Source organism: Nannobrachium achirus (genome assembly GCF_963921795.1).
Source record: "Nannobrachium achirus genome assembly, chromosome: 9".
In the NCBI taxonomy this organism is placed as follows: Eukaryota; Metazoa; Chordata; class Actinopteri; order Myctophiformes; family Myctophidae; genus Nannobrachium; species Nannobrachium achirus.
In genome coordinates this window covers 50,816,767-50,830,218 of record NC_137818.1, presented here as the reverse complement: position 1 = coordinate 50,830,218, position 13,452 = coordinate 50,816,767, and the positions used below count along the sequence as shown (strand labels likewise).

The 13,452-nt window shown below is 41.6% G+C and overlaps 1 protein-coding gene across 1 annotated transcript; it reads left to right on the top strand.

The window, feature by feature from the left end:
- Positions 1-922: 922 nt before the first annotated feature.
- Positions 923-8,978, top strand: LOC308290951 (intelectin-like; the record flags this gene model as incomplete). Its single annotated transcript, XM_080732866.1, has 6 exons — positions 923-977; positions 1,367-1,614; positions 1,967-2,125; positions 7,103-7,223; positions 8,528-8,631; positions 8,826-8,978. The coding sequence occupies 6 exons, from the start codon at positions 923-925 to the stop codon at positions 8,976-8,978; spliced, it is 840 nt and encodes a 279-aa protein (XP_080588992.1).
- Positions 8,979-13,452: the final 4,474 nt, after the last annotated feature.

Below are 13,452 nucleotides of genomic sequence, written 5' to 3'. Positions count from 1 at the left end.
TTGCATGCTGGGTAACTGCCCGCCCACTTAGTTTAACCCAATAGTGGTGCAATTCACAAACCAATGCAGTGAACCATGTGTTGGGTAAACTCGAACCATAACACAAAATTGGTTCAATGCACTAACTCATGCATTGGGTAAACTCGAATTCAAAAGCCTATACCAACACTTGGGTTATGAACTCAATGCATTTTATCTGATGATGTGGGCAGGCCATCCATAGCCCAACAGATGGTTTACTAATTTTAAGTATTTTTAATCCAATGTTTGGTCAAACTGACCCAACCTTTGACCCAACAGTGTCAACCCAGCAAAAAGATTGAACATTTGACCCAACAATTTTAAGAGTGTAGTTATTGTTTAGTAGCAACTTAGGAAATGCAGTAACATCTTATTTGACGTAAATTTGTGTTTCTTGTAAATGAGAGAAAGTAAAGTAGTTCTCACCACAAAAGTACAATTTCCGCCTAAACTAAAAGTGTGTTTAAAGGATAATATTCTGACTCTTTGCTGATGTAGGGTAGACACCTGGTTCACATCTCAGCAGATTTTATGAAGATAAGAGTGAGCATTCTCAAGTTATAGGCATTTTTGTCAGCTTTGACCTAGGCGGATTTGCCTTTTTCAGAGGTTGGGGTAGGTCTAAAAAATAGCCAAAAAAACTAATTTCTCCCAAAAATAAAATTTCACAACAATCCATTTCATTAATGGGAGACCCTAAACATAAGAAAAAACATGGTTGTGTTTGGTTATACCTTGGGTAGGGGTATCTCAAAATCTGACGGCCTCTGCTGCTATACTATAATATATGTTCTAATAGAATGAATCCAACCTTTATAGACAGAACATTTCTATTTATCTAAGGTTAGAATCAAAGTGGGGCCTATGAGCTATTGTCATTCTTCCCTCCTCCTCAGTCGCCATGATCTTTTGGAGTTTCCTGTTCATCGCCTGCATGGCTGTGCACCATGTGTCAGGTACTGTCAGCAACTCCTGTAACACGGCAAAGCCAGGCAAGTTTATTTAGCACAGTTCAACAACAAAGGCAATTCAAACTGCTTTACAAAACATTAAGCATTGAGACATGGAGTATTAAGACGATATTCATTTTGCTCTTTAAAAACAGAACCTTTGAGTACAATGTTAGAGAGTGAGAGAGAGTCTGTCTGTCTGATTTTCCCTGTGCAGGAGTGATCCCTGGGGCCCGAAGCTGTAAACAACTGAAAGAGGGACTGAATGTGAATGAAGGTGAAGAGATTCATTCAGGACACAGCAGCTTCACTGCTGCCTTTCTATTTGGTGTTTTGTTTTCCTACTTTGCGTTGACTTTCATTTGCCTCCTGTTTGTTCCTTTTCTACCCTTCAGATGGCATTTACCGCCTTACTACTGCTGAAGGTGAGGAATATCAGACTTTCTGTGACATGACAACTGCAGGTGGAGGCTGGACGTTGGTAGCGAGTGTCCATGAGAACAACATGAATGGTAAATGTACAGTGGGTGACCGCTGGACCTCACAGCAAGGCAGCAATGCCAACCTGCCAGGCGGTGATGGCAACTGGGCCAACAGAAACGCATTTGGAACAGCAGCGGGAGCTACCTCTGATGATTTCAAGGTACAGTAGGTCGCTCTTTGACTAGTCTTGTGTAACTATTCCACAATCTCTGAATGCTATATAGAGTCTGGAACAACGGCCCCTGAAATCCGAGTAACGGAAGCTGGCATTTCCATTCACGAAAATATAATCTATTTATAATTTCTGCTAAGCAGCATGCCGAATATTTTATTATAAAATGTAAAACAGCACGAGTACAGTCAAAACAAGTCCAAAGTAGTGGGTGGAAGTTTTCACCGTTGTAGCAACTGATTTTAGATGTTACAGTATCTTCTCTGTTCTACATAATAGGCTACATATAATATTTCATCAATGTTGTGTATTTGTTCACCCAATTATATTTCTTTGACAGAATCCTGGCTACTATGATATCCAGGCAGGGGATGTAGCAGTGTGGCACGTTCCCAACATCACTCCAGTGAGCAACTGGAAGACCGCCGCTATCCTACGACACCACACCACCAATCAGTTCTTGAACGAGTATGGTGGGAACCTCTTCAACCTTTTCCAAGTAAGATCAACTGAACTACATCAACATGTACTATGGCTGTAGTGCTCCCCAGAATTACATCTACTAGCCTCAAAACTTTGTTGTATAACTATATTGAAGGTAAGTGTTAGGATAAATTATGATACATAATTATGTTATTGGTGTATGAGTCTCATATGACCATATAAAGGCATAATATGAACTGAACGTACAGTATATAAGAGACCACATTTTGGTCGCATACTGTAGGTTCAGGCAAACTGATTAAAGGTCATAATAACTTTGAATGCCCTGAATAGAATCATGTTTTGGTTTATACTGTATGTCACCAGACTCACTGTCTTCCTCTGTCTGATATAAGTCACTAGTGGTGGAAAATTACCAACACTACGTGGCACTTTCTTCCTGTTATTTCCTTGTTATGATATAGGAACGAATCAATGAGTTCCTACTACTTCCTTGTTATGATTTGGGAACAAATGAATGAGTTCCACGCTTCTTACTGTCATAACTGTACTCTTTATATACATGTTAAACTTCCATTTTGGGAGAGAGAATTCTCGACCTGACCGCTATGGTTGGGGAGAGAGATTAGAACGCTACCACCAGGATGGCAGCCCACTGCTCTGTCTACCTTGTCTGTCTCTCTTCAATACAGCAATATAAGAAATATAGTCCTTTGGCTCTTTGTCTTATTTTCTCTATGGATTTAGAGATCCATAATTTATTTATTAATTGGTCCTTCTCGAGTGGAAAAGCTGCGGTGCGTTTGACCAGCCAGGGGGAATTTGAGACCGGTACTGTACGGTCCCTCTCTCACCAGGGCTGGTCAAAGCGCTCCGACACGCTTTAAAATTACCAGCCAGATTTTATCTCTACATTGCTGTATTTTCAGACAAAGGAATTTTATTTGACAACAGTGTTATGAGTTTTCGATTAATGTGGAACCGCGTGGACCCCCAGGAGCAGCGGACCGTGTTGGACCGTCTTCCTTGAGGTTGGATACTCCCCCGGTCCTGGGCTGCATCTGGGATTTCCACGCTCGGCAAATTCCTAAGTGATTAAGATAAGTACATATTTACTAAATCCCTGTAACGTGTCGTGTCTTTGAATTTTGAATTAACGATGTTAATGTTTTGATAATTGAGAAGATGTGTGAATTATGTTCTTCCTCCGTCGGAGGAGTCCGAAAGCTCCTAATAATGTTTTGGTTTGACACGCGTCGTAAATTAACCCTTATCTATAGATACTGAATGGTCGTAACTCGTAAATCTCTTTGTTTCTTCTTACAAAGTTTAAGGGTGTGTGTACAAACTCCCTATTCTATTTTTAACTATTTCTGGTTCGTGCTCTCGCTCTCTCATTGTGATGAGGCAGAGACAATACTGATTTTCAGACTTTAACTTTTTCGGTACGGTCGTCGTCTTCCACAAGTTGTTGTTCAACTTGTTGTCATTATTTGTTTGGCTTTAACCTAGGGCGTGTGCTGTTAGTCTGCCTGTTGGTTATAGTTTAATTGTTCCAAGCGTGCGTTTTTTAAATCAGCTTGATGTTTTTGTACTGCGCGAGTGAGTGTCTGTTAGATCAATTTGCGGAGTGTTTTGTCATTATTTGTTATCTGTTTATGTACCGATTAATCTGTGTTTATTTGGGTCTCTCAGTTTCATGGCTTTGCGCCAAGCCATTGGAAATTGAGAAACAATATTTTATCTTTAAGACTATATGTTACTGACCAGTTCTGTTTTCTGTAATGAATAATATTTTTAAGAAGCTTTAAAAGTTCTCTGAGAAATTAAAGTTAAGATTTAAGATTAAGAATAACTAACTCAAATTAATGATGTCTAAATTAATATAATATGTTGTAACGTTAAGATTTAAAACCTCCAGAGGCTTCTGGGTGTGTATTATAGTATAATTTCATTTATATGATGAATGAGTTCTCTGTGAGAATGAGTTTGCCGTAGGCTACTGTATGTGTGAGGGTGTGCACAGGTTTTGGGGAAGTGCGTGTGAGTGGTGTTCTGAGAGAGTGTGCGGGCGTGCATGCCGCCCCCCCCTCCCTCATCTTGTCAACCCCCCCCCCCCCCCTAACTCTGTGTCTCTGACCCAGTATGTGAGTGTGTGTGCACTTCTGAGTGCAGCGTATGTGTGCCTGTCTGAGAAACCACCTGGAGCCTTCAAGGTCAGATGGTCTGTGTGTGAGAGAATTGTTTTGGGAACATGTCTTGTTTAGACTTTCCTTTCTCCTATTTTTCGTAAACGTTCTGATTGTTTACTGTCTATGGTATTTTGTTTAATTGTCCTGTTCTCTTACTGTTAAGAACTTCATTACCCAGAAATCTCTGTTTTGGAACGTCATGTCCCTGTTTACCATAACAACCAAATTAGACCCCATCGCTGGGAAGGACACAAGGTCGCTTCTCGCCCTTCAGGCGTATTACTTATCACTAGACACAGTGTCTAGCAACTCTCCCCATTCCTGACTGGTACTGTATAGTGCCCTTTTCATTGATTTAAACAATTTAAATTATTTGATTTAACTTTTATGTCACAACTATAAGTTGTAACAAGAAGGGGAGTGTTTAATATATTTTAATTGTTTATATTTTAATTTTAATTTGATTTTAATTTATTTAATTTGGTTTTTCATCGATTTAAGATTTATTTGAAACTTAATTTGAAATGTTTCTGTTACATGGGCTGACGGTGGCGGAGAGAGGAGGAAGGCAGTGTGGGGAAGGAGGAGAATCGGGTCATCATCGAAAACCACCTGACTGATGGGGTGCAGACGAACCACGACCTGAGGCCCGGCCAGACCAGTGCACGAGCCAATCAACCGCAGTGGCACGATGTAAAAATCGTGCCTTGTCGGTGAGTTTTCGGTTGCACTGTTGTGATGCCATGTAGCACTACAAGCGCTATACATGAAGAATTAAATTGTTATGAACAAATAACTGGCCAGGTCCTTCGTCCCCCCTAGGAACTACCTGAGAAGAAAGAAGCGACCCAGAAGAAAACGACCCCACATCAACTGCATCCTGCGTCCTCCTCCCTCACGTCTCTACAATGCCCCAACGTCAACATCATCATCATCCGATCATCATCATCACCGTCATCACCGACGTTTCAATTCATCTTTTATTTGTTTTCTTTCTTTATTCTTTATTTTTATTCTGTCTTCATTCATCTGTAAAAAACGATGAATGATGTGTCACATTTCTTTAAACTTTAAGGATTTATTACATTCCCTTTAAAAAAAATATTACAGTCCTTTTCGAAATTTGAATTTATAAATATTATTAAAGTCTTCATAATATTATTATTATTATTACCCTGATAAAATGTTTAATATGGAGGTCATATGAACCTCATACAAATATGAAAAGGATAGATTGTTAGGATAAATTATGATACATAATTATGTTATTGGTGTATGAGTCTCATATGACCATATAAAGGCATAATATGAACTGAACGTACAGTATATAAGAGACCACATTTTGGTCGCATACTGTAGGTTCAGGCAAACTGATTAAAGGTCATAATAACTTTGAATGCCCTGAATAGAATCATGTTTTGGTTTATACTGTATGTCACCAGACTCACTGTCTTCCTCTGTCTGATATAAGTCACTAGTGGTGGAAAATTACCAACACTACGTGGCACTTTCTTCCTGTTATTTCCTTGTTATGATATAGGAACGAATCAATGAGTTCCTACTACTTCCTTGTTATGATTTGGGAACAAATGAATGAGTTCCACGCTTCTTACTGTCATAACTGTACTCTTTATATACATGTTAAACTTCCATTTTGGGAGAGAGAATTCTCGACCTGACCGCTATGGTTGGGGAGAGAGATTAGAACGCTACCACCAGGATGGCAGCCCACTGCTCTGTCTACCTTGTCTGTCTCTCTTCAATACAGCAATATAAGAAATATAGTCCTTTGGCTCTTTGTCTTATTTTCTCTATGGATTTAGAGATCCATAATTTATTTATTAGTAAGGTAAATGTATTTACTAGTAAGATGCCTCAGAGCCCTAAAGGGCGAGGTCGTGCCATGTCTTGGCCATCTGACCAGTGATGTATATCGGACCAGTTACCCATACAGTATATGGAGACGCGTGACAGACAGAGATACATACATACGGACAAACTTTGACACATAACTGCGACCTACGGTCACAATAAAGCACCTTTCAAAACAAATCTCTACAATAAATACAATAAAATATTGTTGTAGGAACCTTGAGAAGGCCTTTGTTTTAAGACCTATTGTACCCAATCTCACATTATCCTTGGGGGACAATTGCTCAGCTAAATAATCTGGGGCCAGCCTGTGGAGAGCTTTATAAGTGATTAAACTCATTTTAAAAACAATTCTGCAGTTGGTAATGGTAGTGAAATGCAGCAATCACTGGTGTGATATGAATCTATGTTGTGGCCTTCTGTACTGTATGTGTTTGTTAAAAGTCTGGCAGCTGTATTCTGTATAGAGGAGCAGTGGTAAACAATGAATTACAATAATCCAACCGGAGGACATAAAAGCATGGATATGTGTCCTTGGGCAAGACACTGAACCCCAAGTTGCTCCCGGTGAGCTGGTTGGTGCCTTGCATGGTTTCCACCGCCACCGGTGTGTGAATGGGTGAATGTAATGCACATTGTAAAGCGCTTTGGATAAAAAGCGCTATATAAATGCACCATTTACCATTTACCATTTATGATGCAAATGCATCACTAGTACATGCTGAAATACTAAAATATCTAAAAAAAACAGATTGAACACAAAAAATAACTCAGGATTGTGTTGATCGTGTCCCAAACAACAATAAAATAAGATCGGGTTGACCCAGAGGTGAAGTGGCCCTTTAAGAACATTAACATTTGTGTTGGTACGGTCAGTATTTATGTTTTACATCAAAACAAATTGTGTTAAACCAGTGAATTCTATTCATCTGATTCTTATTCTACTGCCTTTTCTTCCCATTCTTAAGCGGTACCCAGTAAACTATGCTGCAGGGAATTGCAAAAGTGACAATGGACCATCCATCCCTATTACATACGACTATGGGGATGATGACACCGTAAGAAACTTTTATGGGCCCAATGCAAGAGGTACGTTTTGTAGTACAGTATGTAGGACGATTGACAGCTGACATGGCTGATGTAACGTAAAACTGGCTGTGAAAAGACAGAGGGAGATACAAGTAGTAGCCACAAACTATGAAAAAATGACTAATACTATAGGCTATAAATCACAAATTAGCCGCTTATAGAATCGGTGCTGTTACTGTATATCAAGTTATTCAAGTATGCCACCTGGTTATATCTCGCATATCAGAATCAAGAACAATATACTGCTACCACTATTACTACCACTAGCCTATGACAAATGTGTGTAAAATATTATTCTATGTGCAGATCCTGTCCGTCAGTCCGTAATGCCTCAATGTCTATTATAGCTGACCAGTTGTGAAATCACATTGTTGACTGTCACGCTCCATATATGGCACCCTGTTGTGGCAATCATATATGGAGACCCTTGATATCATCAATATTAAGCACATATTTGGCAATACCCATATATGGATGCTCCAGATGGCCAGGACTAATCAAGACTGCTGACTATCATCACCTGGATATCCATATATGAAGATCACGACACTGACCTCAATCAATCCCTGGATATCCATACATAAAGACGACTGGATCATATCACCTAGATCTCCATACTGTATGGAGCTGACCTCTACAGTACATCTGATTCCCAGATGATGCCGTGTTAGGGCAACCACACTAATAGAATCCCTTTTAGGCCCATCAATATTAAGCCCTTATCTAGTAATGCCCATATATGGACATATTGTGTCAGACTAGTCTAACCAGTGTGGTTGCCGCGACATGAGTCACACTTGCAAATTAATTCCGTCCTTGTCACTTTTATGCCCATATATGTAGATCCCTGTCCTGATGTCATCAATATTAAGCGCATATCTGGGAATGCCCATATCTGGACGCTCCATATATGGCCAAGACCGAATTGATTTGCAAATCAAGACTGTCGTCACCTGAATCTCCATATGAAGATCTCATCAAACCCTGGATATCCATACATGGAGATGACTGGATCATCACCTAGATCTCCATATACGGAGCTGGTCAATACCTCTACATCTGACCTCACGGACTCTATATATGGACATAGCTGACCTGTTCTGACATCACAGTGATGACTCGACCAGCTCAGCAGAAGGGTATACATGCCAAAGCAACCTTTTGCATGTGCCCATGTGCAGGGATGGGCACATGCACCCATGTGCGCGACCTCACCCTTTAGGGCGACTTACAGGTACTATATAATACTGTACTATAATATAAATTAATAAAAGGTTGTATTTATTTATTTTGCTCTCCTTCAGGTGAGTTAGAACCAGGCTACATCTCCTTCAGAGCTATCAATACTGAACGTGCTGCCTTGGCCTTGTGCTCTGGATCCAAGCCTACTGGCTGCAATGTTGAACATGTGAGTACTAAGGGAGGGACACCCTCGAGACACCCTCTTGTTTTTGTACCATTTATCCCTCTTAGTGTCACATTGAACTCAGGTGTGTGTGTGTGTGTGTGTGTGTGTGTGTGTGTGTGTGTGTGTGTGTGTGTGTGTGTGTGTGTGTGTGTGTGTGTGTGTGTGTGTGGGCATATATCTCTACATGTTGATAGTTTTGCATTGGCGGTGGAGGATTCTTCCCAGAGGCAACTCCTAGACAGTGCGGCGACTTCAGTTCCTTCGACTGGGATGGCTACGGGACCCTCAATGGTTGGAGCGCATCCAAGAAAATTACAGAGGCCGCCGTGCTGATCTTCTATCGCTGAGGTCCCTTCATGTTCCTCCAACCACTGTCCACTGACCTATGGATTTAAACCATTCACAAGATATGTTACTTGCTGTTCTAGTTACGTTCTGCAACTGACTGTGCCGAAGAAAAAACTAAACAAAAACAAAAAAGAAAACAGAAATATTCTATGAATTGATATAGATTTTTCAAATGGTTTTGATTTCATTTGATTATTGTAATCATATTGAATACATAATCTTTTCTATATTATTGTATATACAATCTTTTATCTGATTAATTACTAAATGCTGTATCGCAAATTTGAAGTAAAATTTCTATTTAATCCCAGAATGGAGTGTCTCCAATATTTCTTTCCATGTGGAATAGTAAAAAGTTATGTGTTGTACATATTTGAATGGTTAACACAAGCCAACCTTTATATTTAACCACATGAAACCTAGTGTCCCTATTCCACAAGCTCACAATAGAGCAGGGTTCCCCAATAGGCGGCCCGCGGGCCATTTGCGGCCCGCGGGGGGCTACTGTCTGGCCCCCACCAACCCCAGTAATAATGGTGGTATAAGGGCAGCAACAACACTAGTATATCGTTATCGTCAAACAGTATTTGTACGTTCTTTCGCAAAGTAAAGCTCTGCTTCATCAAACAAGGCCGCCGCACAAAAGTAGTGAAAACAGCCGATCTACAAGCACAACGACGATATCTGAACTGTCACTGGAGTAGTGGGAACGCCTCCGTCGCCCCCTGCAATGTTGTGGCCCTCGGCTTGGTACCCTAGACATTGTTTGGCCCTTGGGGAAAACTAATTGGGGAACCCTGCAATAGAGGCTGTAGATCTGCTATTTCAGGTGAAGAGATTTCAAGTGGTGCCCTGGGGGACCCAAGTATCTCCCAACCAATCAGGGGAGCTCTGTGCCCTTGTAATGATGATCCTTGTGACAGGACTTTTGGCAGGGGGAAGGCAGGGAGATAATGTTTTGGCCCCCCTGTGTGTATCTGTTTGTCTCTTCAGTGCTAATCTTTTTACCTACTTGGGTTGCTTGCATCCTAGTAGAAAACTAGAAATGACTCAGTCTTTTTATACCGGCTTGCGCCTTGTGGACTAGCCAGGGATTTATTTTGGTTAAAAGGTGAAAGAAACACTATTTTATGATAATAATTATTGCTAAGGGTAATAATAATAATTAATAATGATACTACTACTACTACTAATAATAATAACTAGAAATGACAAGTCATTATATAATGAGGTGCACAACGAGGTTTTCTTTAGCATAACAAAGAATAACCAGTAAGACTCCCTAATCGGGATCTCCACAAATGGGCCAAAAGTTTGTTTTACCAAAATCGTCCTGATGGTGGCGCTAGATGGGACAGATGCGTTTTGATTACATGACTGTAGAGATACTGTGCGATTTGTGTGATTTTAGTGCAAAATCTGTAGGAGCAGTGTCCAAAAATGTGTTTAAAAAAATCGGCCTGAAGGTGGCGCTAAATGGGACAGATCCATGTTGATGAGATGAGTGTAGACATACTGTGTACCGATTTGCGTGATTTTAGGGCAAAATCTGTAGGAGCAGTGTCCAAAAATGTGTTGGAAAAAATTGGCCTGATGGTGGCGCTATATGGGACAGGTCCATGTTGATGACATGAGTGTAGACATACTGTAGGGTGACCATATTTTCAGCCACTCAAACCGGGACACAAAACACTGTTGCCTAAAACTGGGACCCTAAAAGCAATGCGCACGTTACCGCGCACGCGCGTGCCCATTCTCTAACGTTCGTGCACGCGCACACACGCACCGCAGGGTTTTAAACAGGCAGTGAGTGATTGACAAACAGCCTCAGCATTGAATTCAGACACGCAATGAATTTGTTCCTTTTTTCTGATTGGTTAGGTGAGCATGTTTTCATGAAAAGAACATGATAAATGTCTATGCAACCACTGAAAACAGCTACTATTATTTTAATTCTGCCGAAAACTGGGACAATTTTGCAGTGAATGTTGAAACCGGGACATAATAGTGTTTTAGAGATATTTGTCGGGACACTGGGACACGCAGCTTGAAAACGGGACTGTCCCGGGTAAAACGGGACGTCTGGTCACCCTAACATACTGTGTAGCGATTTGCGTGATTTTAGGGCAAAATCTGTAGGAGCAGTGTCCAAAAATGTGTTTTAAAAAATCGGCCTGAAGGTGGCGCTATATGGGACAGATCCATGTTGATGAGATGAGTGTAGACATACTGTGTAGCGATTTGCGTGATTTTAGGGCAAAGATTGTAGGAGCAGTGTCCAAAAATGTGTTTAAAAGAATCGGCCTGAAGGTGGCGCTAAATGGGACAGATCCATGTTGATGAGATGAGTGTAGACATACTGTGTACCGATTTGTGTGATTTTAGGGCAAAATCTGTAGGAGCAGTGTCCAAAAATGTGTTTAAAAAAATCGGCCTGAAGGTGGCGCTAAATGGGACAGATCCATGTTGATGAGATGAGTGTAGACATACTGTGTACAGATTTGCGTGATTTTAGGGCAAAATCTGTAGGAGCAGTGTCCAAAAATGTGTTGGAAAAAATTGGCCTGATGGTGGCGCTATATGGGACAGGTCCATGTTGATGACATGAGTGTAGACATACTGTGTAGCGATTTGCGTGATTTTAGGGCAAAATCTGTAGGAGCAGTGTCCAAAAATGTGTTTTAAAAAATCGGCCTGAAGGTGGCGCTATATGGGACAGATCCATGTTGATGAGATGAGTGTAGACATACTGTGTAGCGATTTGCGTGATTTTAGGGCAAAGATTGTAGGAGCAGTGTCCAAAAATGTGTTTTAAAAAATCGGCCTGAAGGTGGCGCTATATGGGACAGATCCAAGTTGATGACATGAGTGTAGACATACTGTGTACCGATTTGCATGATTTTAGGGCAAAAATTGTAGGAGCAGTGTCCAAAAATGTGTTTTGCAAGAATCGGCCTCATGGTGGCGCTAGAAGAGGGCCATGTGAGAAATGAGGGGTGGGGTCTCCGCGCCGCCGAGGCGGACGAATAGGTACTGGCCCCGGCTCTCCCGGTCGCTCCTAGCCCGAGTTAAGGCATTTTATGTGAGCTGCAGTGGAGGGGGTCCTCCACTGGGGGCGCCACCACTTTTGCATCCGTTCTGGAGCACCAGGAGTCGGTGGTCCCCGGGAATTCCCCGTGAGCAGCCCCGTTGGGGTGGTCATTTTTGCACATTTGGTCATTTTTTACACCTGGGGGTCCCCCAGGGACCTGGGGGTCGCTGGAGCTCCGGGGGTTCCTTGGAGGTTGTAGTTTGGCAGGCAAGGAGTTTGTGTGGACATTTTGGCATGGATCGGGGCAACGGTGGCGGAGATATGAGTAGGGGGAAAGTGTGACGAGTGACGTGACGGAAGGAAGGAAGGACAGACAGACTAACTGCGACCTACGGTCGCAATTACACAAACGTACAATGTACTGTTCCTATCATCTTTCATACATGCACGTGCACATGCATACACACTCCCCACACAACAAATTGTTTGTTTACTGTCTCCGTCCCCCCTGCAGGGGGGGGTCATTCCTCAATCCTTAACTCTTTCGCCCCATAGCCTGGAAGCGAGTTACCATTGAGACCTGGAAGCACTAACCTGTCCTTTCATTGGCTGTTACCATGGCCATGGTTAGCCAACTCCGAACAGGTCACCTAAAAGTCCCTCACTACGCTTGCCTCTCTACTGACCAGTTCTGCATGTTGGTAAAAATCAACCAATATAGCCGGGGACCCAGTCAACAAAATGTGAGATGACCTGTGATGTCATGCCGTACTTTTTATTCTGACAGACGAATAGAACACAGTACTATGCAGTAGATATATAAAGAAAAGAAAAATGAGAGAACAAAGAAAAAAGAGTAAACAGTAAGTAAGTTTGTATATACAAAGAAGGGGCAGGGGAGGGTAGGGTTGGGCTAGGTTAGTTTTTAAAGGATGCTAGTGATCCACACTCCTTTATGGCCTTCGGTAAGGCTTTCCACATTTTGGTGGTATAGCAGAAAAAAAGAGTTTGACCCTTTGTTGGTTTTGACTCTGGGTTGAAAGTGATCTGTGGCGCTGCCTCTGGTGTTGTAATTATGGACATCCTTAATGTTTATAAAGTATTTTGACAGGTACTTGGGTATCATAGTGGTGTAGTGTATCTTGTACACCAGGCCCATTGCAAGTTGCTGTACTCTGTCATCTACTCTGAGCCACCCCACTCTTAACTGGTGAGTAGCGGTGAGGTGAGTCTGATAGGGAAGGTTATGCTCTGCCGGACACATCGCGAAAAAAGGTTATGGCCATTTGTATATTCACTGTCCCATTGACTTCACTATACAGGAAAAATATATATAAAAAAGAAAAAGATCTGCTTTAAGTAGCATGTGAGGGGTCAAACAAGGGGTTCTTCGTGATTCTGAATCCACTGCAAGCATTTGTTTTGCATGAAAAACAGTCCTT